At 43.9% G+C, this 27,641-nt stretch overlaps 1 protein-coding gene across 1 annotated transcript; it reads right to left on the bottom strand.

The window, feature by feature from the left end:
* Positions 1-1,080: 1,080 nt before the first annotated feature.
* LOC110214516 (serine protease 41-like) lies at positions 1,081-26,277 on the bottom strand. Its single transcript, XM_078151713.1, is given in 9 exon segments — positions 1,081-1,492; positions 1,636-1,799; positions 3,727-4,007; positions 5,211-5,373; positions 5,554-5,625; positions 24,256-24,563; positions 25,722-25,884; positions 26,065-26,136; positions 26,217-26,277. Coding segments are annotated over 9 exon segments (1,527 nt in total). The 3' UTR covers positions 1,081-1,249.
* Between the last annotated feature and the right edge of the window lie 1,364 nt (positions 26,278-27,641).

Genomic DNA, 27,641 nt, shown 5'->3' with positions numbered 1-27,641 from the left:
AAAATTACACTGAGCTTTAACCACAACCCCATAGTGACTAACCCTGGCCACAAACCTAGTTTGACCTCCACCCTCAAATTGACCCTTAACCCCAGTTACAGAACAACCTCTAATCTTGGCTACAAACTCAACACCCAACCCAGTTTATACACTAAGTATTCATTCCAGAAACCAGGCTGACACCTGACTGAGCTACTGACTGATTGCTAACCTTCACTCCAGGTACAAAGATGCTCAAATTTCATGGCTTTCCTTTCTGCCTTGTCCACCCTGTCTGATACCTCCTTCTACCCCTCACCCTGACTTTCCCTCTCACAAGCCATTATAATTTCCTCTTCCTACAAATACCCATATCCTTCATAATACTCCATCCTTCACATTCCATCATCATCTTGTGCTTGCGTTCTATAATCCTTCCCCCATCTTCCATAAACCTTTCAGCTTCTTCACTCAAAAGGCCCCCTTTTTGATCTGTCTTCTGGGGTCTTTCCCATACCTAGGCATGGCTGGGGAGCCAGCTGTCCTTAGAAGAGGGGAGAGAAGAGCTGAGACTTTTGGAAACAACCCCCTGGACAGCTATTTGCAAGTGAAAGGAGAGGAATGAGAAACCAGGTCACAAGTGTAGGTATGCAAAGCTTGGATCAGCAGAGGATGGATGATGGTGGCCTACCTGCCTTAGGGAACCATAGGGACATTCCTTCCTGCTTTAGACTTGAATGGGTTTCTTATTCCAGAGGGGTAGAGTGAGGGACAGAAACAGCCAGAGGCGGGACACTCAATTCCTAAACTGGGGTAAGACCTAGGAAGCTAGAGTTTGGGTTCTGGAAATTAAATTTTCATTTATCAGCTCTACTCTTTAAAGGGTGAACTCTTGGTTATGATTTCTGAGGCCTAACCCGAAGAGATGAATTGTTGGAAACATTATTATTACCATGGAAAAAAAAATCCTTTATTGAAACAGTCAATCCTTATTAGACAGATTGGTAAGCACATGGAACTACAGAGGAGTGGAGAGTCTCCCTGACTACATCCCCACTCACTTCCCACACTTAGAACTCTGCCTCCTTTGCCATGGGGCTGAAAATCTTCCAATATCCTTTAAAGATCTTTTCAGTGGAGCAAGCAAGGTCTTTGCTCAAGGGCCCAGCCCTGGGCATCCTGGGATCTCCACTCCAGCTCTTCAGTGGTATCCTGGACATACTTGGACATAATCTTCAGCAGGATTTATGAGGAGTGGTCTTAGGGAGGATTAGTGCAGCAGGAGAGGGTGAAGGAGGAGAAGGAGGAGGAAGAGGAGGAGGGAGAGGACATCAGTTGGAAGCTGAGTGGAATTTTTGGACTGAATTACTTGTTGGATCCAGCTGGTGTAGATACTGACATTGGTATAGACACCAGGAAGGTTGTTGCGGCCACAACCTATTCCCCAGCTCGCAATCCCTGCCTGGTACCAGATCTCGTTGACTTTACATACCAAAGGTCCCCCGGAATCACCCTGGAGAAATACAGATAGAGTCAGCCTTAGGGGGTGGAGCTCAGAGGTATAGGGTAATAGAGGACTCCTAAGTCCAAACAAGGGACTTGAAGGGGAAGCAAAGGATGACACTGTCCATGATGGGTCCTGGCTGGCTACTTTACCTGGCAGGTATCCTTCTTGCCATCTGAGAACCCAGCACATGTCATGTCATCAAATATCATAGGAAATTTAATATTAGGCTGTGCCTTGTGGAAGTAGTTGTTACAGGTCTTTTGGTCAATGAGGGGCACTTGCGCCTCCTATAAGGGCCATGGTTTCTTCAGTGCTGAGGATTTAGCAAAGAAAAAAGAAGGTTATATCTGGAGTGAGAGACAAAGAACAATAGCTGAACATAATAAGTATAAAGATGGCCTGCTCTCGGTCGGTGAGCTGAGAAACTGGATGGTCAAACCTTCCATGTGGATGTTCACTGGAGGCTAATGTAGCCTACATAATTCAAAACATTGGACAAACTAATCTTCGTTTAGATGGAGGGCTAGAATATGTATTTTTGTCCTTCCATCGAACTGAATGTTGCCTCTTCAGATTTACTGGGAGTTCACAGCACTTCCAAGAAAAGAGTGAAGATAGAGGATAAGACTCTCAGGTCTTCCACTTGGCCCTTCTAGCTTTCTATCAGGCCACTCCCCAGGAGGCATGAAGTCATTCTTCCAACCAGGAAGAATTTTCTTAGTTACCCTGCATGCCATTCATGTTCTCTCCTCTGAAATGATGTTCAGTGCTGTTGTTTCTCCTGCCTGAAATGTCTTTGTCTTTCATCTCCATTCACTGAAATTCTGTCTATCCTTACCCCAGCCCCCCTGGCCTAGGAGTCTGCCCTGGCTGTCTCAGCCCACAGTGATCTCTTCTTATAGCACTTCCTCAGGATTACACCCTGGGTAATTACCATGTGTTGTTTTCTATTGCTATTTGAAATTTTCATGTGCTTGGGTCTGGGTTCCCCCAGTGAGACTATGAGCTTCCTGAAGTCAGAGACTATCTCTTCCAAGTCTTTATGTCCTGTCCCCCTTGTTCCCCCCACTTCCACCCCATATGCATCAGGTGTCTTGCAAACTGTTGGAGATTTAACAAAATAAGTGGAATAACAGAACAACATATTCCACTGGTACTCAAAGGGTGCTGCAAAAGCATCCCATTCCCCTTTTTATCCAGTCATCCAGAGTCTCCAAATTCCCTGGGTTCTGGGAAAGGAAGGCATTACCTCTCAGATTCTTCATTGTGTGGTAACAACTTGAAGAGAACTGAACTTTTTCCTCTTGAGTTTGCTGACACAGCAGAACTTCTCTGGGCTGGGCTAATTAATGAAGTATTTTGACTATGAAAACCTGTTCTTCCATTTATTGATGGAGTATGTGACACTGGGAAGAAGACTGGGAGTAGGGTAAGAAGGCCTGGATTCTAGCTTCAGCTATTGACACTTGCTAGCTTTGGAAGCCTGAGGTATTGTTTAGTTGTTTTCACTCATGTCTGACCTTGTTTCCTTTTTTCTTTCTTTTTTTTTTTTTAAAGTGAGGCAATTGGGGTTGAGTGACTTACCCAGAGTTGCACAGCTATGTGTTTGAGAATGAATTTGAACTCAGGTCCTCATGACACCAGGGCCAGTGCTCTATCCACTGCACCACTTAGCTGCCCTTTTTGGAGTTTTCTTGACAAAGATACTAGGGTGGTTTGTCATTTCTTTCTCCAGTTCACTTTACAGATGAAGAAACTGAGGGAGACAGGGTTAAATGACTTTCCCAGGATCACAGAGCTAGTAAGTGTCTGAGACTGGATTTGAACTCAGGTCTTCCTGATGCCAGGTCCAGGGCTCTACCCACTTCACCACCTGGGTACAAGCTATTTAATGACTCAGCCTCAGATTGCTCATCTGTAAGATGAGGAGGATCATACCTGTCTCACCTACTTACTGCAGCTTCTAAAGAAATGACCCATGAAGACTGTAACATGCTGTACAAATGGGAGGCATTATTACTATTAGGAAAGAGAGGAAATGGAATTAACCAAGCATATCAAAAAAGGTCCAAAGAAAACAAAGCACAAAATTGTGTCAATAGGAAATTAAAACCAGTATTTCCTTTGTAGTGGGTACAAAGTGGATGATCTGACTTGGGAGCGAAATGAGCTGGCTCTGTTGTAGATGGGGGATAGGTGCAGGGGTCACCAAGTACAATCATTTTTGCCACTGTCCTCACTTGTACCTTCCTGTGTTTCTCCCCAGCCTGTGACCCAGCACATGGTCACATTCTCAAAGAAGGTCCTGGAGGGTGGGATGCAGATGGGCTGGATGGTCTCCTTGAAACGAACTGGTGATCTCAGCTTTGCCAATGCAATGTCCTTGGGTGGCGTACCGTAAAAGTGGGGATGAACGATGAATTTTTCCACAGAATAATGTATGGGACTAAATAAGGGGAATAGCATTGGTAGGAGAGTAGTTGAGCCTAGAAAAATCTTCCAATGTCTGATCTTTCTTTTACTAAAAGGGCAAAAGGAAGAGAGTAGATATGATGATGATTCCAGGGCCACTGTGTCTCAGGTACATAAACTCACAAGATTAAGACCTGGAAGGGATATTGGAGATAATTTAGTTTATGTCTGTGATTTTACAGATGAGAGAAGTGAAGGCCAGAGAGGGTAAGTGATTTGTCTGAGGTATCATAAGGATCCTGCAGTCTTGGAGAGAGCTCTCAGCATAGTAGGGATTGCCAAGGCTATGAGTTTTGGGTAAACCCTGGGCTAGGGGAAGCTGTTTCAGATAAGAAAGGCTGGCCTTATAGAGCTGGTAACCCTGCACCTGTTAGTATTTGAGTGGTCCTAATTAAGTTCCTATCCAAAATTTCTTACCTACATTGCTGTTATAGTGCCTGAAATTACACTTTGTACAATGGAAAGCATGCTGAATGTGGAATTCAAATCCATTTCTGACATTTGCTAGCTATGTGACCTTGGGCAAGTCATTGAAATTTTCTGGCCCTCAGATTCCTCATCAGTAAAATGAAGGGCTTGGCTTAGGTGACCTCTAAGGTCCCTTTCAGCTCAAAATCTGTCATTTGTGATCCTGTGATCCATTTCTTTGGGCTTCAAAGGGTTTGGCTTTCTGGATCCATTCAATAAGCATTGGTTAAGTGCCTACTAGATGCAAGGCACTACTTCCAATGGATACAGAAATATTCCTTTGTAAGGGTTGGGGGGAGTACAGAAGGATTGAGGGAGGTTCAATGACCACAACTTTGTCAGGTAACTGTTTTGTGGGGATTCATTGAGAGCTTACTGAAAGCAGGGGATTATAGGAATTTGGAATGGGAGGGTGTGGGATGTGACAAGGGGTGAAGAAACTGGGGACTTTTCTTTTTCCATTTTTAAGGATCCTTTAGTACTTAGTTGTCTGTGTTTTCAAATCTCCTGAGTCCCTCAGTTCCCTGCTAAATATGAAGTACAGACTGTGGGATTAAGGGGACAGGGAAGGGCATCAGGTGTAGGGATGGAACAGCAAATGGTCTAATGTAGACCCTCTCCACCCCATGCCAGGGAACGGGGTTCCTGGCCCTCTCTGTAGCTTGCTTGTTCTACCCCTCCTCCCTCACCTGCCCCTCCCCATCAACTCCTAGGTCTTTTCTGAGGACAGAGCTGCCCCTGCCCTTTGGGCACCCTCTAGACCCTGCTCAGAAGGAAGACTCACTTTTGGAGGCAATGAGCAGCTGTCATCACCCAATCTGAGTGGATAAGGCTGCCCCCACAAATGTGGCGGTTCTTATACATTATGCTGGCCTGCCAAGGCCATCTGGTTGTGGAGGTCTTCTGGCCCCCTGTGATTCATCCTGAGTCCTCTGGGTGTCCAGAGACTTGTAAGAGCGTTAAGGGAGATTGAAAAGATTCAGACATCCCATCCAACTCCCCCTCCTAACCCTGTCCTCCCCTCTCTCCTATTTAGCAGCCATCTTCCAGCCCTCCCTTCCACCCTGGACCCCCCATTTGGCCCACTCAGTTTTTGTCCTGGCCTCTTCCTTCCCAGAGGTACACACCCTTCTCAATCATCTTGGGGTCTGGGTCCAGGGCTCCCACCTTATCTTTCTTTAATTTCACTTCCTGGAGCCCTGGGGGAAGAAGGCAGGCATGGTGAGGTGGGGGCCTTCTAGGACCACCCCTTGGTGCCCAGCCCCTCCTGATCCCTCTGGGGCCCGACTCCCTGCCCCACCTAGGTAGGCCTGGGCCCCCAGCAGCAGGGGCAGCAGGAGTGTGGGGCTGACCCAGCTCATGGTTGAGTCCCCAGGAGGGCTCCTTGGCCTCTCTCTCTGGCTGGTGGCACTCTGCTGAGCAGGGACTCTCCCTGGGCTGGCACCCCCTAGGGGAAGCCCCTTTCTCCTAGAAGAGGCTTCTTATATGGCGAGATCTCCAAGACCCAGAGAGAGCTTCAATAGCCCCAGAGGGTCAGCCTGGCTGCCAGTGCCTGGGTCAGGCTTGGGCCTGCTGGAGGAGGCACAATTAAGGAGAGGAGGCCCAGGGGCTAACATCATGCCCCTCCCTCTCTCCCACTCCACAGGTCATTCTGTTTCTCTGTCCCAGTATGGCTCTCCCCTAGTGACTTCAGTGGGAAACCCCAGGCTCCACAGCCCAAGTCAGCTCTGTCCCCCCTTAGGCCACTGTCCCCACAGGGTCATAGTGACAAGTTGAAGTGATGCCTGTCTAGAGTACTGGGGAGATCACTGATGTTGTAACATCTTGAAAGATAGAGCAGGAGGTGTCCTGCTCCTGGAGTGGGGGAAAAATGTTTTCTCAGTCCCAGGGCTGTCAGCAGGTCTTCAGGCTTGCCCACCCTGAAAATGAGTACCGATTCCATACGTCTGTGTAACTCATCTGAAAGCAGGAACCTGATAAAAGCAAGTGAAGGGGGAAGGGGAAGAGAATAAACATTTACAGAGTACCTACCATGTGTCAGGCACTACACTCAGGGCTTTTACAAATGGTAGCTTGTTTGATCCTCATAACAATCCTGGGAGGTGGGTGCTGTTATCACCCCCATTTTACAGTTGAGGAAATCGAGGTAAACAGGGGATAAGTGATCTGTCCAGGGTCAGACAACTAGTTAGTGTTTGAGTCTGGATTTGAATTCAGGTTTTTCTGATTCCAGGCACAAAGTCAGCTGTTCAGGTCTCTCCTAGGAGGCCAGGGGGGAACTCTGGAACTGGACATGAAGAGTCCTGATGATAGTAGTAGATAAGGGGATTATCTTGAAAGGTGTGGAATAGGTTATAGAGAGGGGTTGGTGTTCTTATTCTTATTTAAAAAAAGAATGATAAAATTATTAGCTGCCTATTCAACAACCAGTCAAATAAATGTATTAAAAGAAAAGGAAACTCTTAGCCTTTTATCTTTTTAAAAATTTAAAAAAAATTTTTCAGCCCAAAACAAGGTTTGTTAGAACATGTGTCATATTTGGTAGACTCTTAAGAGTCTGAAAATTAGTAAGCTATTGGCTAGATTATTAGAATCTGACCAGTGGTTAGATTTTAGTAATCTGAGCAGTGGCTAGATTATAAGAATGAGAGCATCTTAGACTTTTTTTTTTTAAAGGAAATTGGGGTTAAGTAACTGCCCAGGGTCACACAGCTAGTAAGTGTTTGAGGTCAGATTTGAACTCTTGTCTCCAGGGCTGTCGCTCTGTGCAGTGCACCACCTAGGTGCCGAGAATCAGAGCATCTTAATGGACGCAAGATGGACCTTATATATAGAAAGCCTGTGAGAGGGATCTAGGAGTGGCCAAGTAGTTTAGGGTAATGGGAGGAGGGGCCTAAGGAGATCTGGATGGGAGTGGCCAGTAGGCTAGGGTGAACAGAACTCCTGGGACCTGGACAATTAAGAGTAGCTAGGATTAAGTGTGGGAAATGGCCAGGGGCCTATAGGGAGGTAAAGCAATGGAAAGGAGATTGGGTGTAGCCACAATGAAAGGCCAGTTGATGGGATTATAGCCTCAGGTGGATGCCAGAGATTTGGCCATGTGGGAAAGTCCAGGGTTTTTCCTTTCTGGGGCCCAGATCCCAACCCCATCATTCCCCCTAAAACAAATGGGACCTAAATTCTTTTGCAGTAAGAGGCAAAGGTCTCAGCTTCTGAAACTGCTTCCTGCTGGCATGGGGTGTAGAGCTGTCCCTGCCTCAAGGGGGTCCCAAAGAGGAGGTTGACTGGAACTGAACACAGGTTGCATCCAGGGAACGATGTGGTGACATTGGCTGATATGGCTGTTTGCTACCAACTGTAGGTGAATGGCCCATAGTCTGGAAGACATAAATCTGACAGAAAAAAACTGCAGGGCCCAGATATAAAGCAGGGACTAGATTTAGGGCCCAACTTTGACAGGATAAAACATCCTTAGTTCTATTTGGATTTAGATAATTCCGTTTTCCAACCATGCGGTATGAAATCCACCTCATAGCCAGACTCAGGAATAGCCAGGTGGGTAACATTCCCTTTCAAAGGAACATAATGGGGAAACTGAGGTAGGAGGATCCCATCTTAGACTGAGTCTAAAATTGTCCTCTCAGCTTTTCCCAATGCTGACTTCCCACCAGTATCACCTTATCTTGAGTAGCTTGTGGCATTTCTCTCAGATGGTGGATTATTGATTATAGACGGATTATGACCCATCAGACAACTCCAAATAAAATCCTATGAGCTTTTACCTCAAACAGCAAGTTTTACTAATACAGCTTAGGAAAAACTTTTCCAGGATTTACATCTCAAACTTAAATTTATCCTAATGTAAAAAGCCAATCATTAGAGATTTCTATACACTGGCAAATTCTCAGCAAACCATGCATAACCCAAACGAGCTTTTTGGCTAGTTTACGCATTAAAACAATAACCAACAATAGCCAAATTATTTTAGCGGTAGCCAAATTATGAAAAGTTGCTTGACGTAACTGATACAGAAAGTTCACCATTTTGAAACTTGAAACAAACCCATTACCAATCAGGTGACTTCAATTTAGTTAAGTGCATTTCCAAATTACTGTACACAGAGAATCAACATCTCATCATTAACAGTTAAAACTACAAATTTAAAAGAGCATGCTTACCCAAGTTCAGAGGCCAGCTTCTTTACCTTGAGCAGGATGTGCTGAACCTGGGTGATGCTTCCAGGCAAAGGTTGCCCCAGAGCCCAAGGCCGTTGCCAGTGGCGCCTATACTGTAGCTACTGCCCCTCCCCCCTTCTTCCTTTTCCCCAGGTGGGGGAGGGTGAAATCAAAGGTGAGGGGTAAAGGGTGAAACTCTCTTCTCCTATGAGAGGGGTTAATAGATACTCTCTTGACTCAAGGGAAGGGGGTGACCAGGTTGTACAGGTGTTTCAAAACTCCTTAATGATCAATCACAAAACCTCCAGAATATGCCAAGATATTTTTAGCTGTTCTATCTTTCCCTGTAATCTCCATGAAGGAGGATTCAGAGGTGCAGAGGGAAGGGAGTAAGCAAGCCTCAGGGAACCAAAAAGCAACTGCGGTTTTCTCCAATTCCCTAGCAGCCAGGGAATTAACAAAATTGAACATACATTTCCAGAAAGGGTGTCCATGCTTGTCCTCTATTCTGTGGAAGGTGTACCCAGGTCCATGGCCTAGAACCCAGTGGACCTAGAGCCTGAGAGCGTGAGGCCGAGTTCGAGACAGCCTCGCAATTGTCTGCCAGAAATGCACCTCCAAGCCTTGGTGCTTGGAGAGCAACCCTAACTTCAGGGCAAGAAAGAAGGGGAGGGGGAAGGCTTACATACCTTCTAGTTTTGGCTGGAGAAGAGCTTGGGGTTAGGCAGTTTCCCTGTATGGGCTAACAAAATGATGTGGTTTAGGGGTTCAGGGGTCCTGGGACCTCAAAATCACAATACGTGGATCCTGTCCGAAAGAATTCGACCCAAGCCTTCTTTCAGCCAAAGACGAAGTTTATTAGAACATCCATCATATTGGGCAGACTCTTAAGGAGTCTGAATATTTGTAAGCTATTGGCTAGATTATAAGAATCTGACCAATGGCTAGATTTTAGGAATCTGAGCAGTGGCTAGATTGTAAGAATCAGAGCTGTCTTAGCATTTTATAAGACAGGACCAAGCAAGTTAGTCTTTTTGTACTTTGAGGGCCATCTGTTGTGGAGGTAATGGTTATTCTGTCTTTTTTTTTTTTTGAGAGGAAGGCAGCCGTCTTAATTGTTTTTTCTCTCTTTGGTTTTTTTCTTGGTCAAAAGGGACATAAATTAGATAGTGAAGAAGTAGTAGTTGTATGAGTGGAAAAACCATGAACTGGGCATTTTAATCAAAAGAATGAGCTTGGGATTGTAGAATGAACCAGTTATCAAAGGATCATAGATTGAGCCCTGGAAGGAATCTCAGAGGTCACTGAGTTCACTTCCTTTAATTCACTGAGGAGGAACTGAGGCTCAGATTGGCTAAGTGATTTGCCAAAATCAATTACTATTTAATACACTGTTTTATACAGATAGTAAATAGCAGAGCAGAGATTTGAACTCAGGTCCTCACACCTCAAATCCAGTGTGTTGGAAGCCCAGAAATAAAGATTTGAGTCCCTTACACCGTCATATTATGGGTGGATTCTTCCTAATTGGGATGATTTCCCTTAAAAGGGAGGAGATGCCTTCCTTAGCAGTTGGCTGGTCTGGAGGATTAGGGTCTGAATCATTGATTTAGCCTTTTGTTCTGGGACATGAAGACCCCAGGCTAGGAGGAACTGGGATCTTGGAGTGTTGGTGAAATTCCCAGTGCCCTGCTAGATGTCTTTCTGATGGAAATCTCTGTTCATCCTTGCCTCCTCTCCCCAGTAACTCTGACTGTCTAATCTATTGTAAAATCATGGCATTCCTACCTCCACAAAATCTTTTCTTGATGTCCCCTTCTCTCTACTCACATAGCCACCACCCTAGTTCAAGACTTCATTGCATTTACCTGGACTTTCAAAAGCCTTCTAACTGGTCTCCCTACCTTAGAGCCTTTTCCCACTCAAATCTAATCTCCCCTTAGCAGCTAACATGATTTTTCTAAAGCATAGTTCTGACAATGTTACTTCTCAGCTCAATGAACTCCATTGGCTTTGTATACCTCAGGATAAAAATTCGTATTTAAAATTTTTATAAAATTTCAATTTTATTTAATTTTCAGTACCAAATTCTCTCCCTCTCTTCACTTCTCCCACACCTTTGAGAAAGCAAGAAATACAATATCCGTTATACATGTGAATTCACGTAAAACGTTTCTTCATTAGTCATCTTCCCAGGGGGAAAAAAAAAACAAGAAAAAGAAAGAAAAAAGTTTCAATCTGTACTTTGAATCTATCAGTTCTTTATCTGAAGATGGATAGCATTTTTCATCAGGAGTCCTTTGTAACTGTGGTGGATCATTGTATTAATCTGTTATTAAGTCTTTCATAGTTGATAATCTTTACAATATTATTTGTTAGTGTAAATTGTTCTGCTTCTGCTCACTTCATTTTGTGTCAGTTTATATAAGTCTTCCCAGATTTCTCTAACACTGTCCCCTTCATTTCTTATAGAACAACTTTATTTCCTTCCATACCATAACTTCTTTAGTCATTCCCCAATTGATGTGTATCTTGTCAGTTTCCAATTCTTTGCCACCACAAAAAGAGCTGCTATAAATATTTTTGTATGTGTATCCTTTTCCTTCAATCTTTTTGGGGGTGTATGTGATGGCATTGCTGGGTCAAAGGGGAAGCCTAGTTTTTTTTTGCTTGATGCCCAGTTTTTTTTGTTTTTGATGCCCAGTTTTTTAATAGCGTTTTGGGCACCAGGATAAAGTTGCCTACTTGGTCTTTAAAGGTCTGGGGAGCCTGGCCCCTTCCCACATTTCCAGTCTTCATTACAGTGACCCTCTATGAATGCTAATGATTTGGCCACACTGGCCTGCTCTTGCTCCTTGAGTATGGAAGATATTCCACCAGCTGTCTTTGCTTTTCTTCTAGATATTCCCCATGCCTGAGGTTCTCTGCTCTCTTTCCTCTGCCTCAGTTTTCTTGATTTCCTTGAACACTAAGCTTAAATCTCATCTCCTGCAGGAGGCCTTTCTTAATCTCCCCAGCTGCTAGTGTTTCCCTGCCTCAGATGACCTTCCACACACTTTGTGTGTATTTTATTTTATTTTTTCTTTTTAAATTTATTTATTTTTATTTTTCAACATTTACTTCCGCAAGATTTTGAATTCCAAATTTTCACCCCATCTTGCCCCTGCCCCCACCCCAAATGGCATGCATTCTGAATATCCCTTCCCCTAGTCTGCCCTCTCTTCTTTTATCCCCTTCCCCCTCTGCTTTCCTGTAGGGCAAGATAGATTTCTGTACCCCATTTCCTGTATTCCTTATTTCCCAGTTGCATGTGAAAACATTTTTTTAAAATATGTGTTTTTAAAACTTTGGGTTCCAAATTTTCTCCCTTCCTCCCTCCCCACCCACCCTCATTGAAAAGGCAAGCAACTCAACATAGGTTATACATGTGCAGTTGTGCAAAACACTTCCACAGTAGTCATGTTGTGAAAAACTAACTCTATTTTCCTTAATCCTATCCTGTCCCCCCCATTTATTCTATTCTTTCTTTTGACCCTGTCCCTCCTCAGAAGTGTTTGCTTCTGATTACCCCCTTTCCCAATCTGCCTTCCTCTCTATCATTCCCCTGCTCTCTTGTCCTCATTCCCTCTCACCTTCCTGTCTTTCCCCTCCACTGTAAGAGCCTTTTCTTTTCTGTTTTTTTGTGAGATAATTTACCCTGTTCTACCTCTCCCTTTCTCCTCTCTCATCCCTTATTTTTATTCAACAGATATGACCCCTTCATCTTCAATTCACCCTGTGCCCTCTATCTCTATCTATTATCTATCTATCTATCTATCTATCTATCTATCTATCTATCTATCTATCTATCTATCTATCTGTCTATCTGTCTCTATATCTATATCTATATCTATATCTATCTATCTATATATATATACATACATATAATTTTTTCCCTCCAACTACCCTAATACTGACAAATGTCTCATGAGTTATAAATATCATCTCTCCATGCAGGAATGTAAACAGTTCAACCTTAATAAGTCTCTTATGATTTCTCTTTCCTGTTTACCTCTTCACGCTAACTTGAGCCTTGTATTTGAAAGATACAAGTTCTGGTCTTTTCATCAAGAATACTTGAAAGTCCTCTATTTCACTGAATGACTATTTTCCCCCTGAAGGATTATACTCAGTTTTGCTGGGTAGGTGATTCTTGGTTGTAATCCTATCTCCTTTGCCCTCTGGAATATTATATTCCATGCCCTCTGATCCCTTAATGTAGAAGCTGCTAAATCTTGTGTTATCCTGATTGTGTTTCCACAATACTTGAATTGTTTCTTTCTGGATGCTTGTAATATTTTCTCCTTGACCTAGGAACTCTGGAATTATGGCTACAATATTCCTAGGAGTTTTCTTTCAGGGATCTCTTTCAGGAGGAGATCTGTGGATTCTTTCAATTTCTATTTTGCCCTCTGGTTCTAATATATCAGGGCAGTTTTCCTTGATAATTTCTTGAAAGATGATGTGTAGGCTCTTTTTTTGATCATGGCTTTCAGATAGTCCAATAATTTTTAAATTCTCTCTCCTGGATCTATTTTCCAGGTCAGTTGTTTTTCCAATGAGATATTTCACATTGTTTTCTAATTTTTCATTCTTTTGGATTTGTTTTACAGTGTCTTGATTTCTCATAAAGTCACTAGGTTCCAATTGCTCTATTCTAATTTTTAAGGAAGTATTTTCTTCAGTAGTCTTTTGGACTTCCTTTTCCTTTTGGCCAATTTTTCTTTTTAGGGCATTCTTCTCCTCATTGGCTTTTTGGACCTCTTTTGCCATTTGGGTTAGGCTATTTTTTAAGGTATTATTTTCTTCAGTATTTTTTTGGGTCTCCTTTAGCATCACTCTCAGTTTTTCCTCTACTTCTCTTACTTGCTTCTCAACATTCTTTTTGAGCTTTTCCACGGCCTGGGACCAATTCTTATTTTTCTTGGAGGCTTTGGATGTAGGAGTTTTGGCTTCCTTGTCTTCTGGTTGTGTGTTTTGATCTTCTTTTTGACCAAAGTAAGATAATATAGTCTGACTCTTTTTGTGCTGCTTGCTCATGATCCCAGCCAATTACTTGAGTTATAAACTCTTTGTTAAGGTAGGAGTCTGTTTCCAGTGTGGAGAATGTACTGCCCCAAGTTTCAGGGGTTTTGTGCAGCTGTTTTCAGAGATACTTCTAGGGATCTGGATGATAAAGCCTTGACTGACATTAAAAAAATTTTTTTAAAGAACCAAATGATTCAAAACAGTAAATAAACAAACCTTTAATTATAGGTAGTTGTAGAATGTTTGTTATAATCTTCCCATTATTATGTTGGTTTTTCAGAAAGTCTGAGAATTCAGTCTGATAACACTTTGGACTAAAAAGTGAAGCCACTCATTGAGGTTATAAGATAAATGCCAAACTCTTACTGTACTATGTAAGGCTAATCCCAATATGGTCCTACATCACCTTTCCATCCATATCTCAGGCTGCTGCTATTCCCTAACATGAAGTCACTATTGCAGGCAATGAAAATCAACCCCTTCCCATATTCCCCCACCCAGGTATCTTACAAATTGTTGGAGATTTAATAAAATGAGTGGAATAACAGAACGACATATTCCATTGGTACTCAAAGGGTGCTGCAAAAGCATCCCATACCCCTTTTTATCTAATCATCTAGAGTCTCCAAGTTTCCCTGGCTTCTGGGAACAACCTGAAGAGAACTGAACTCTTTCTCTTGAGTTTCCTGACACAGCAGAAATTCTCTGGGCTGAGCTAATTAATGAAGTATTTTGACTATGAAAACCTGTTCTTCCATTTATTGATGGAGTATGTGACACTGGGAAGAAGACTGGGAGTAAGGTAAGAAGTCCTGGATTCTAGCTTCAGCTATTGACATTGCTAGGTTTGGAAGCCTGGGGTGTTGTTTACTTGTTTTCAGTCATGTCTGACTGTGTTCACTTTTTGGGGTTTTCTTGACAAAGATATTAGGGTGATTTGCCATTTCCTTCTCCAGTTGACTTTACAGATGAGGAAAGTGAGACAGACAAGATTAAGTGACTCGCCCAGGGTCATAGAGCTAGTAAGTGTCTGAGACTGAATTTGAACTCAGGTCTTCCTGATGCCAGGTCCAGAGCTCTACCCACTTCACTACCCAGCTGCCCAGAACCCTGGGTACAAGCTATTTAATGACTCAGCCTCAGTTTGCTCATGTGTAAGATGGAGTTGATCATATCTGTCTCACCTACTTACTGCAGCTTCTAAAGAGATGAGTCATAAAAACTGTAACAAATGGGAGGCATTATTGCTATTAGGAAGGAGAGGAAATGGAATTAACCAAGCATATGAACAAAGGGCCAAAGAAAACAAAGCAAAAGATTGCGTCAATGGGAAATTAAAACTAGTATTTCCTTTGTAGCGTGTAGAAAGTGGACGGTGTGACTTGGGTGAGAGATGAGCTGGCTGTGTTGTAGATGGGGCCTAGGTGTAGGGGTCACCAGCTACAATCATCTTTGCAACTGTCCTCACCTGTGCCTTCCTCTGTTTGTCCCCAGCTCATTAACCAGCATGTGGTTCCTTTCTCGAAGAAGGTCCTGGAGGGTGGGATGTAGATGGACTGGATGATGTTCTTGAAACATACTGGTAATCTCAGCTTTGCCAACGCGATGTCCTTTGGTGGCGTACCATAAAAGTAGGGATGAATGATGATTTGTATCACAGAGTAATGTTTATGATGAAACAATTGGAATAGTGTTGGTAGGAGAGTAGTTGAGGGTAGAAAAATCTTCAAATGGCTGGTCTTGCTTTTACTAAAAGGGAAAAGGAAGAGAGTAGATATGATGATGATTCCAGGGCCTCTGTGTCCCAGGTACCTAAACTCACAGGATTAAGAACTGGAAGGGATATTGGAGATAATTTAGTCTATGTCTGTGATTTTACAGATGAGAGAAGTGAAGGCCAGAGAGGGTAAGTGATTTGTCTGAGGTATCATAAGGATCCTGCAGTCTTGGAGAGAGCTCTCAGCATAGTAGGGATTGCCAAGGCTATGAGTTTTGGGTAAACCCTGGGTTAGGGTAAGCTTTTCAAGGTAACAAAGGATGGCCTTATAGAGCTGGTAACTCTGCTCCTGTTAGTATTTGAAGGGTCATTGGTAGGTTCTTACCCAAAATTCTTACCTACATGCTTTTCCTAGTGCCTGAAATTACACTTAGTACAATGGAAAGCATGTTGAGTATGGAGTTGCAATCCATTTCTGGCATTGGGCAAGTCATTGAAGTTTTCTGGCCTTCAGTTTCCTCATCGGTAAAATGAAGGGCTTGGACTAGGTGACCTCTAAGGTCCCTTTAACTCAAACTCAAAATCAGAGTGATTTGTGATCCTCTGATCCATTTCTTTGGACTTGAAAGGGTTTAGCTCTCTGGATCTATTCAATAAACAGATGCAAGGCACTGTTCCCAATGGACACAGAAATATTCCTTTTTGAAGATTGTTGGGAGTGTGGAAGGATGGAGGGAGGTTCAATGACTATAATTTTCTCAGGCATCTGTTTTCTGGAGATTGTTGAGAGGTAACAGAGAGCAGGGCATTATAGGAATTTGGAATGGGACTTGCATGGAAGGGGCTGGGTGTGGAGTGCGACAAGGGGTGCAGAAAACTGAGGACTTTTCCCATTTTTAAAGGTCCCTTATTCTCAGTTGTCCGTGTTTTCAGATCTCCTGAGTCCCTCAGTTCCTTGCTAAATATGAAGTATAGACTGGGTGATTAAGGGACAGGGAAGGGCATCAGGTGTAGGGATGGAACAGCAAATGGTCTAATGTAGACCCTCTTCACCCCATGCCAGGGAATGGGGTTCCTGGCCCTCTTTGTAGCTTGCTTGTTCTACCCCTCCTCCCTCACCTGCCCCTCCGCATTAACTCCTAGGTCTTTTCTGAGGACAGAGCTGCCCCTGCCCTTTAGGTACCCTCTAGAACCTGCTCAGAAGGGGGACTCACTTTTGGAGGCAATGAGCAGCTGTCATCACCCAATCTGAGTGGATAAGGCTGCCCCCACAAATGTGGTAGTTCTTATACCATAGGCTGGCCTGCCAAAGTCATCTGGTTGTGGACCTGTCCTTGCCTCCTGTGATTCTTCCTGAGTCCTCTGGGTGTCCAGAGACTTGTAAGAGCGTTAAGGGAGCTTCAAGAGATTCAGATGTCCTGTCCAACTCCCCCTCCTCACACTGTCCTCCCCTCTCCCCATTGGGTCCCCCTTCCACACTTCCCCTTAAACCTCCCAGCCCCCATTTGGCCCACTAATTTTTTGTCTTGGGTGTCTTGGTCCCTTCCTTCCCAGAGGTATGCACCAGTCCACATGGTCTTAGGGTCTGGGTCCAGGGCTCCCATTTTATCTTTCTTTAATTTCACCTCCTGGAGCCCTGTGGGAAGGAGGCAATCATAGGTGAGGTGGGGGCCTTCTAGGACCACCCCTTGGTGCCCAGCCCCTCCTCATCCCTCTGGGGCCCAACTCTCTGCCCCACCTGGTTAGGCCTGGGCCCTCAGCAGCAGGGGCAGCAGGAGGTGGGGCTGACCCAGCTCATGGCCAAGTTCCCAGGAGGCCTCTCCCTCTGGCTGGTGGCTGGTGGCACTCTGCTGAGCAGGGACTCTCCCCGGGCTGTCGCCCCCTAGGTGCAGCCCCTTGTTTCTCCTAGAATAGGCTTCTTATATGGCAAGATCTCCAAGACCCAGAGAGCTTGATAGCCCCAGAGGGTCAGCCTGGCTGCCAGCGCCTGGGTCAGGCTTGGACCTGCTGGAGGAGGCACAATTCAGGAGAGGAGGCCCAGGGACCAGCATGATGCCCCTCCCTCTCCCCCACTCCCATGTCACTCTGTTTCTCTTTCCCTGTATGGCTCTCCCCTAGTGACTTCAGTGCGAAACCCCAGGCTCCCCAGCCTGGGTCAGTCCTGTTCCCCCTTAGACCACTGTCCCCATAGGGTCATAGAGAGAAGTGGAAGTGATGCCTGTCTACAGTAGTAGGGAGATCACTGATGGTGTAAGACCTTGGAAGATGGACCAGAAGGTGTCCTGCTCCTGGAGTGGGGGCAAAATGTTTTCTAGGTCCCAGGGCTGTCAGAAGGACATCAGGCTTGCCACCCTGAAAATGAGTACCGATTCCATACGTCTGTGTAACTCATCTGAAAGCAGGAACCTGATAAAAGCAAGTGAAGGGGGAAGGGGAAGAGAATAAACATTTACAGAGTACCTACCATGTGTCAGGCACTACACTCAGGGCTTTTACAAATGGTAGCTTGTTTGATCCTCATAGCAATCCTGGGAGGTGGGTGCTGTTATCATCCCTATTTTACGGTTGATGAAATGGAGGTAAACAGGGGATAAGTGATCTGTCCAGGGTCAGACAACTAGTTAGTGTTTGAGTCTGGATTTGAATTCAGGTTTTTCTGATTCCAGGCACAAAGTCAGCTGTTCAGGTATCTCCTAGTAGGCCTGGGGGCCTCTGGAACTGGGCAAAATAAGACTTGATGATAATGGTAGATAAGGGATTTGTCATCCTGGAAGTTCTGGAGTAGGGTATAGAGAAGGGCTGGTATTGGTATTCTTAATTTATAGAAATGGCAGCTTGTTAGCTGTCAATTAAACAACCAATCAAATAAATGTATTAAAATGAGGCAAACTCTTAGCCCAAACTCTTAGCCTTTTATAAGAGAGGACCAAGCTAGTTAGTCTTTTTGTACCTTGAGGGCCACCTGCTGTGGAGGTGATGGTCATTCTGTCTTTTTTTTTTTTTGAAAATGGGCAGGTACTTTAATTGTTTTTTCTCTCCTTAGTTTTTTTCTTGGTCAAAAGGGACACAAATTAGATAGTGAAGAACTAGGTAGTTGTATGAGTGGAAAAACCATAAACTGGGCATTTTAATCAAAAGAGTGATCTTGGGATTCTAGAATGAACCAGTAATGAAAGGATCATAGATGGACACTGGAAGAGACCTCAGAGGTCACTGAGTTCACTTCCTTTAATTCACTGAGGAGGAATTGAGGCCCAGATTGGCTAAGTGATCTGACCAAATCAATTAATATTTAACTTACTTTTATATACAGATAGTAAACAACAGACCCGAAATTCTAACCCAGATGCTCAAACTTCAAATCAGTGTGTTGGAAGCCCAGAGTTTAAGATTTGAGTCCCTTACACTGTCATATCCTAAATTGGGATGATTTCCCTTAAAAGAGGAGATGCCTCCCTTAGCATTTGGTTGCTCTGGAGGAATAGGGTCTGAAGCATTGACTTAGCTTTCTTGTCCTGGGATCTTAAGGCCCCAGGCTAGGGGGAAGTGGGATCCTGGAGGTTTGGTGGAATTCCCAGTGCCCTGCTAGATGTCTTTCTGATGGAAATCTCTGTTCATCCTTGCCTCCTCCTCCCCAGTAACTCTGATTGTCTAATCTATTGTCAAATTGTGGGATTTGTACTCCACAAAGTCTTTTCTTGATGTCCCCTTCTCTCTATTCACATAGCCACCACCCTAGTTCAAGACTTCATTGCATTTACCTGGACTTTCAAAAGCCTTCTAACTGGTCTCCCTACCTTAGAGCCTTTCTCCACTCCAATCCAATCTCCACTTAGCTGCCAACATGATTTTTCTAAAGCATAGCTGTGACAATGTTACTTCTCAGGTCAATAAACTCCATTGGCTTCCTATACTTGTATGATAAAAATTTGTATTTAAAATTTTCATAAAAATTCAATTTTATTTAATTATCAGTACCAAATTTTCTCCCTCTCTTCACTTCTCCCACACACTTTGAGAAGGCAAGAAATACAATATCCATTATACATATGAATTCATGTAAAACATTTCTTCATTAGTGATGTTCCCGGGGGAAAAAAAACAAGAAAACGAAAGTAAAGAAAAGTTTCAATATGTACTGTGAATCTATCAGTTCTTTATCTCAAGATGGATAGCACTTTTCGTCAGGAGTCCTTTGGGATTGGGGTGGATCATTGTATTAATCAGTTATTAAGTCTTACTTAGTTGATAATCTTTACAATATTGTTTGTTAGTGTAAATTGTTCTTCTGCTTCTGCTCACTTCATTTTGTCTCAGTTTATATAAGTCTTCCCAGATTTCTCTAAAACTCCTTCCATACCATAACTTCTTTAGTCATTTCCCAATTGATGTGTATCTTGTCTGTTTCCAAGTCTTTGCCACCACAAAAAGAGCTGCTATAAATATTTTTGTATGTGGATCCTTTTCCTTCAATCTTTTTGGGGGTGTAGGTGATGGTATTGCTGGGTCAAAGGGGAAGCCTAGTATTTTTTTTGCTTGATGCTCAGTCTTTTAATAGTGTTTTAGGCACCAGTATGAAATTATCTGCTCGGTCTTTAAAGGTCTGGGGAGCCTGGCCCCTTCCCACATTTCCAGTCTTCATTACAGTGACCATTTATGAATACTAACAATTTGACCACACTGGCCTAGTCTTGCTCCTTGAGTATGGAAGATATTCCATCAGCTATCTTTACTTTTCTTCTAGATATTCCCCATGCCTGAGGTGCTCTACTCTCTCTCTCCTCTGCCTCAGTTTTCCTGGCTTCCTTGAACACTAAGCTGAAATCTCATCTCCTGCAGGAGGACTTTCTCAATCTCCCCAGCTACTAGTGGTTCTCAGATGACCTTCCATACACCCTGTATGTATTGTGGATGTAGCTAGTAAGCTTTAATGGAGCACTTTAATGTCTGCAAAACTCTTTACATGCATCATCTCCTTTTTATCTTCATAACAACCCTTTGAGATAGGTATTATTATTATCACCATTTTAAAGATGTGGAAAGGGAGGCTGAGAGAGTCATGTGGCTTGCCCAGGATTACACACCTGGTAAGTATCTGAGGGGAGATTCAACCCTAATTCTACTTGACTCCAGGACCAGTGCTCTATTACAGCAGGTTGCCTCATCACCCTTGCTTACAGAGCACCAATGAGGGGAAATCTACCACCCCTCACCTGAGTGGACAACTGCCCATTTCAAGTTTGAATAAGTCTTATGTAAAGTCTTCCCCCTCCCCACTGATATCACCATTTGCTTGTCTGCACATTTATCCTTTGCCACATATTTGTTGGGAAATGGCAAACTGTCTGGGATGGATGGCTATCTGTGATGTCAGGCCAAACACTTAATATCTTTGGCCCTCAGTTTCCTCATTTTTAAAATGAGGAGGTTAGATTAGATAGCATCTAAGATCCCTCCACCTTTAAATCTATATTCCTATGCTCCTCTTACTTGGTCCTATTATTTGAATCAAATTATTCCATTTCATGGATAAACCACAAGTTATTTTTGGACATGAAATTTGCTTCTAGAGTTTAGAATTTACATCAAATTAGGCAAAATTAATTTGGTTAATTTTTGTGTTTATTTTTAGTAATATTTTGAAGGCATCATCTACAAAATGAAATTGAGTTGAACTGTAGTTTTATGTGTGTTACTTTAACTGTATGGTATTAGTTTTCTCTCCAAAAAATATTCTATAAGCAAGCAAATACATGAATAATGCATGAGTGTACCTATTTCTCCACAACCCCATCAGCATTTAATTTTATTGCTTTTTCTCAGTTTTGCAAATTTCATTGAAGTGTGGTGGTCCCTCAATGGTTTTTCAGTTTCTATCTGTTTATTAGTGATAACAATAATTTTTCTAAGTGGTTATTAGCTATTTGTGTTGTCCTTTTTGAAAATTATCTATTTATGTACTTTAACCATAGAAATAGAAATGGAAGGAATCTCAGAGGCCTTTTGGTTCAGTCCCTTCATTTTGCAGGAAAGGAAACTGAGTGCCTAGAAGGTTAAATGAATTGCCTATCAATACAGGTAGTATGAAAGGCAGGATTTGAACCTGGGTTCCTCAAGGCTGTGATTGGTGGATTCAGAGCTAGTTACCTTTCCAATGTAGTCATGTAGCCTCCCCTTATCATGCAATTTAGTCTAATTTTTTAATAAAAATATTATACCATTTCTCTTTATTTTTGACTCCACATTCTCTTCTCTAGTCAAGTTACCAGCACTACAGAAGGCTCTTGGGAGCACAAACCTAATCTCACAGGCAGTTTAGACTCAGAACTGTGCAATATCTTACTGTGCTTGAGCTGGTTCCTAGCTCCAGAAGGGAAGTGGAAGCCAAGAGTGAATGCCAGGAAAGGATGGTGAGTGGAGACACACTGTGAGTCAGAAGTCCCCGTGATGGAGAGAACAGCAGCTGCATTGGGGCCTGACCTGGAGATCTGCAGGAATAGTCTAGTTTTCACTTTTATATTCCATATATATTTGCCTGCTCTCTTGGTCATGATTGGTGAGCATAGACCCAGGATTGGACATAAGGGAAATCACAGTAAGGACTGGTATTATCATAATTTTTTTTATTAAGATAGTCAACAGAAAGCAGTTAGATAGAAAGAAAAGTATATGAGTACAGAGAGAACATCACGGTCTCCCTAGCCCCCCCACCACTTCTTCTTGCTAGTCGGTATTTTGTCCCTTGCATGAAATTCCTCTCAGTCCAAGACCTAGGGGGCTTCAAACATCCTTTCAATGGAGCGAACAAGAGACCTGAATTAATCTTTACCAAAGTGCCTGGCCCTGGAAGAGCCCTGTCCTCCCCATCTCAGACAATTTGGGAAACAGGCTTAGGGAGGCCTAAGACAGTTGGAGAGTGAGGAGGAAGAGAAGCTTAGAGGGCATTAAGCTAAAGGTGCTTGAGTTAATTATGCTTAAGATCCAGTCAGTGTGCACACTGACATTGGTGAAGACACTAGGCCTGTAGGGTCGACCACAGCCATCTCCCCAGCTGACAATACCTGCTTGATGCCAAATACCTTTGACCTTACATGTCAAGGGGCCTCCAGAGTCACCCTGGGGGAAGATAGAGAAAGTGAGTCACTTTAAAAGTGTAGTTATGGCAAAAGAGATTTCCTAGAGTGGAGCAAAGAGGTGAGGGGAGGCAGAATATGAGTGTCAATAGCTGGTCAATTCATGTATCCAATTTAGAGATACTAACAGAAATGTCAAAAGAAAGGAAACCAATGGCCCATTTCACCTGACAGGCATCCTTCTTGCCCTGTACAAAGCCAGCACATGTCATGTCATCATATATCCTGGATATGGAAGGAGAAAGGTTTGTTCCTATATGATAGTATAGGTCACAGGTCTTCTGATCAATGAGAGGCAATTCCACTGCTTGTAGGTACCAGGATTTTCTTTGTGCTGGAGATGTGGGAACAGGAAAGGTCATAGTTAGGGTCAGAAATGAAGGAGGGCAATATAAAGGCAGGTGACTCTCTGGTGGGGTGCCCTGGATATGGATGATAAGACCTTGATTGATGTTAACAAAAAATTTAAAGGACCAAATGAGTGAAAACACTAAATAAACCAATCTTTATTTATAGTTAATTGTAGAATGTTTGTTTCAATCTTCCCATTGTAATATGTGTTTTTCAGAAAGTGTGAGAATTCAGTCTGAGAACACTTTGGACTAAAAAGTGAAGCCACTCATTGAGGTTATAGGATAAATGCCAGACTCTTACTGTACTATGTAAGACTCATCCCAATAAGGTCCTACATCACCTTTCCATCCATATCTCAGGCTGCTGCTATTCCTTAACATGAAGTCACTATTGCAGGCAATGAAAATCAACCCCTTCCCATATTCCCCCACCCAGGTATCTTACAAATTGTTGGAGATTTAATAAAATGAGTGGAATAACAGAACGACATATTCCATTGGTACTCAAAGGGTGCTGCAAAAGCATCCCATACCCCTTTTTATCCAATCATCCAGAGTTTCCAAGTTTCCCTGGCTTCTGGGAACAACCTGAAGAGAACTGAACTCTTTCTCTTGAGTTTCCTGACACAGCAGAAATTCTCTGGGCTGAGCTAATTAATGAAGTATTTTGACTACGAAAACCTGTTCTTCCATTTATTGATGGAGTATTTGACACTGGGAAGAAGACTGGGAGTAAGGTAAGAAGTCCTGGATTCTAGCTTCAGCTATTGACATTGCTAGGTTTGGAAGCCTGGGGTGTTGTTTACTTGTTTTCAGTCATGTCTGACTGTGTTCACTTTTTGGGGTTTTCTTGACAAAGATATTAGGGTGATTTGCCATTTCCTTCTCCAGTTGACTTTACAGATGAGGAAAGTGAGACAGACAAGATTAAGTGACTCACCCAGGGTCATAGAGCTAGTAAGTGTCTGAGACTGAATTTGAACTCAGGTCTTCCTGATGCCAGGTCCAGGCTCTACCCACTTCACTACCCAGCTGCCCAGAACCCTGGGTACAAGCTATTTAATGACTCAGCCTCAGTTTGCTCATGTGTAAGATGGAGTTGATCATATCTGTCTCACCTACTTACTGCAGCCTCTAAAGAGATGTGTTATAAAGACTATAACATGCAGTACAAATGGGAGGCATTATTGCTATTAGGAAGGAGAGGAAATGGAATTAACCAAGCATATCAATAAAGGGCCAAAGAAAACAAAGCAAAAGATTGTGTGAATAGGAAATTAAAATTAGTATTTCCTTTGTAGTGGGTACAAAGTGGATAGTCTGACTTGGGACAGAGATGAGTTGGCTCTGTTGTAGCTGGGGCCTAGGTGTAGGGGTCACCAGCTACAATCATCTTTGCAACTGTCCTCACTTGTGCCTTCTTTCGTTTTTCCCCAGCCTGTGACCCAGCACATGGTCACATTCTCAAAGAAGGTCCTGGAGGGTGGGATGCAGATGGGCTGGATGGTCTCCTTGAAACGAACTGGTGATCTCAGCTTTGCTAACGCGATGTCCTTGGGTGGTGTGCCATAAAAGTAGGGATGAATGATGATTTTTTTCACAGAATAACGTTTGGGACGAAAGAAGGGGAATAGCCTTGGTAGCAGAACAGATGAGCCTAGAAAAATCTTCCAATGTCTGATCTTTCTTTTACTAAAAGGGGAAAAGGAAGAGAGTAGATATGATGATGATTCCAGGGCCATTGTGTCTCAGGTACAAAACTCACAGGTTTAAGGACTGGAAGGGATACTGGAGATAATTTAGTCTATGTCTGTGATTTTACAGATGAGAGAAATGAAGGGCAGAGAAGGTAAGTGATTTGTCTGAGGTATCATCAAGGATCCTGCAGTCTTGGAGGGAGCTCTTAGCACTGATACAGTAGGGATTGCCAAGGCTATGAGTTATGGGTAAACCTTGGGCCAGGGGAAGCTTTTTGAGATAAGAAAGGCTGGCCTTATAGAGCTGGTAACCCTGCACCTGTCAGTATTTGAGGGGTCCTTAGTAGGTCCCTACCAAAATACTTACCTACATGCTTGTCATAGTGCCTGAAATTACACTTTGTCGAGTGGAAAGCATGCTGAATATGGAGTTGAAATCCATTTCTGACATTTACTAGCTGTGTGACCTTGGGCAACTCATTGAACTTTTCTGGCCTTTAGTTTTCCTCTAAGGTCCCTTTCAGCTCAAAATCTGTGATTTGTGATCCTGTGATCCTTATTTTTGGGTTTGAAAGGGTTTGGCTCTCTACATCTATTCCACAAGCATTGGTTAAGTGCCTGCTAGATGCTAGGCACTGTTCCCAATGGACACAGAAATATTCCTTTTTGAGGACTGGGGGGAGTATGGAAGGATGGAGAGAGCTTCAATGACCATAACTTTCTCAGGTAACTGAAAGCAGGGGATTATGAGAATTTGGAATGGGTCTTGCATGGAAGGGGCTGGGCATGGAGTGCGACAAGGGGTGCAGAAACTGGGGACTTTTCTTTTTCCATTTTAAGGGTCCCTTATTCTCAGTTGTCTGTGTTTTCAGATCTCCTGAGTCCCTCAGTTCCTTGCTAAATACGAAGTACAGACTGGGTGATTAAGGGACAGGGAAGGGCATCAGGTATAGGGATGGAACAGCAAATGGTGTAATGTAGACCCTCTCCACCCCATGCCAGGGAATGGGGATCCTGGCCCTCTCTGTAGCTTCCTTGTTCTACCCCTCCTGACTTGCCAGCCCCTCCCCATCAACTCCTAGGTCTTTTCTGAGGACAGAGCTGCCCCTGCCCTTTGGGCACCCTCTAGACACTGCTCAGAAGGGGGACTCACTTTTGGAGGCAATGAGCAGCTGTCATCACCCAATCTGAGTGGATGAGGCTTCCCCCACAAATATGGTGGTTCTTATAGTGTAGGCTAGCCTGCCAAGGCCATCTGGTTATGGAGCTGTCCTCGCCTCCGGTGATTCGTCCTGAGTCCTCGGGCTGCCCACAGACTTGGAAGAGCGTTAAGGGAGATTAAAGAGATTCAGACATCCCATCCAAGTCCCCCCCCCAACCCTGTCCTCCCCTCTCTCCTATTTAGCAGCCATCTTCCAGCCCTCCCTTCCACCCTGGACCCCCCATTTGGCCCACTCAGTTTTTGTCCTGGCCTCTTCCTTCCCAGAGGTACACACCCTTCTCAATCATCTTGGGGTCTGGGTCCAGGGCTCCCATCTTATCTTTCTTTAATTTCACCTCCTGGAGCCCTGGGGAAAGAAGGCAGGCATGGTGAGGTGGGGGCCTTCTAGGACCACCCCTTGGTGCCCAGCCCGACTCCCTGCCCCACCTAGGTAGGCCTGGGCCCCCAGCAGCAGGGGCAGCAGGAGGGTGGGGCTGACCCAGCTCATGGCCAAGTTCCCAGGAGGCCTCTCCCTCTGGCTGGTGGCTGGTGGCACTCTGCTGAGCAGGGGCTCTCCCCGGGCTGGCGCCCCCTAGGGGCAGCCCCTTGTTTCTCCTAGAAGAGGCTTCTTATATGGCAAGATCTCCAAGACCCAGAAAGAGCTTTGATAGCCCCAGAGGGTCAGCCTGGCTGCCAGTGCCTGGGTCAGGCTTGGGCCTGCTGGAGGAGGCACAATTCAGGAGAGGAGGCCCAGGGACCAGCATGATGTCCCTCCCTCTCCCCCCACTCCCCATGTCACTCTGTTTCTCTTTCCCTGTATGGCTCTCCCCTAGTGATTTCAGTGGGAAACCCCAGGCTCCACAGCCCAAGTCATCTTTGTCCCCCCCCTTAGGCCACTCACAGGGTTATAGTGACAAGTGGAAGCGATGCCTGTCTAGAGTACTAGGGAGATCACTGGTGTTGTAAGACCTTGGAAGACGGACCAGGAGGTGTTGCTCCTGAAGTGGGGGCAAAAGGTTTTCTAGGTCCCAGGGCTGTCAGCAGGACATCAGGCTTACCTGCCCTGAAAATGGGCACCTATCCCATTGGTCTGTGTAACTCATCTGGAAGCAGGAACCTGATAACAGGAAGAGAAAGGGGAAGGGGAAGAGAATAAACATTTACAGAGTACCTACTATGTGTCAGGCACTACACTCAGGGCTTTTACAAATGGTAGCTTGTTTGATCCTCATAGCAGTCCTGGGAGGTGGGTGCTGTAATCAGGGGATAAGTGATCTGTCCAGGGTCACACAACTAGTGAGTTTCTGAGTCTGGATTTGAATTCAGGTTTTCTGATTCCAGGCACAAAGTCAGCTGTCTAGGTCTATCCTAGAAGGCCTGGGGGAGCTCTGAAACTGGGCAGGAGAAGACCTGATGATAGTGGTTGGTAAGGGGCTTGTCATTCTGGAAGGTCTGGAGTAGGGTATAGAGAAGGGCTGGTGTTTGTATTCTTAATTTTAAAAAAATGATAGCTTATTAGCTATCAATTAAACAACCAATGAAATAAATGTATTAAAACAAAAGGCAAACCCTTGGCCCAAACTCTTAGCCTTTTATAAGACAGGACCAAGCAAGTTAGTCTTTTTGTACCTTGAGGGCCACCTGCTGTGGAGGTGATGGTCATTCTGTCTTTTTTTATTTTTGGAAAATGGGGCAGGTACTTTAATTGTTTTTTCTCTCCTTGATTTTTTTCTTGGTCAAAAGGAACATAAATTACATAGTGAAGAAGTAGGTAGTTGTATGAGTGGAAAAAACCATAAACTGGGCATTTTAATCAAAAGAGTGATCTTGGGATTGTAAAATGAACCAGTAATCAAAGGATCATAAATTGAG

Source organism: Phascolarctos cinereus, unplaced genomic scaffold, assembly GCF_003287225.1.
Source record: "Phascolarctos cinereus isolate Bilbo 61053 unplaced genomic scaffold, phaCin_HiC Scaffold_4;HRSCAF=312, whole genome shotgun sequence".
NCBI classification, from domain to species: Eukaryota; Metazoa; Chordata; class Mammalia; order Diprotodontia; family Phascolarctidae; genus Phascolarctos; species Phascolarctos cinereus.
This window is presented reverse-complemented; position numbering and strand designations above follow the sequence as displayed.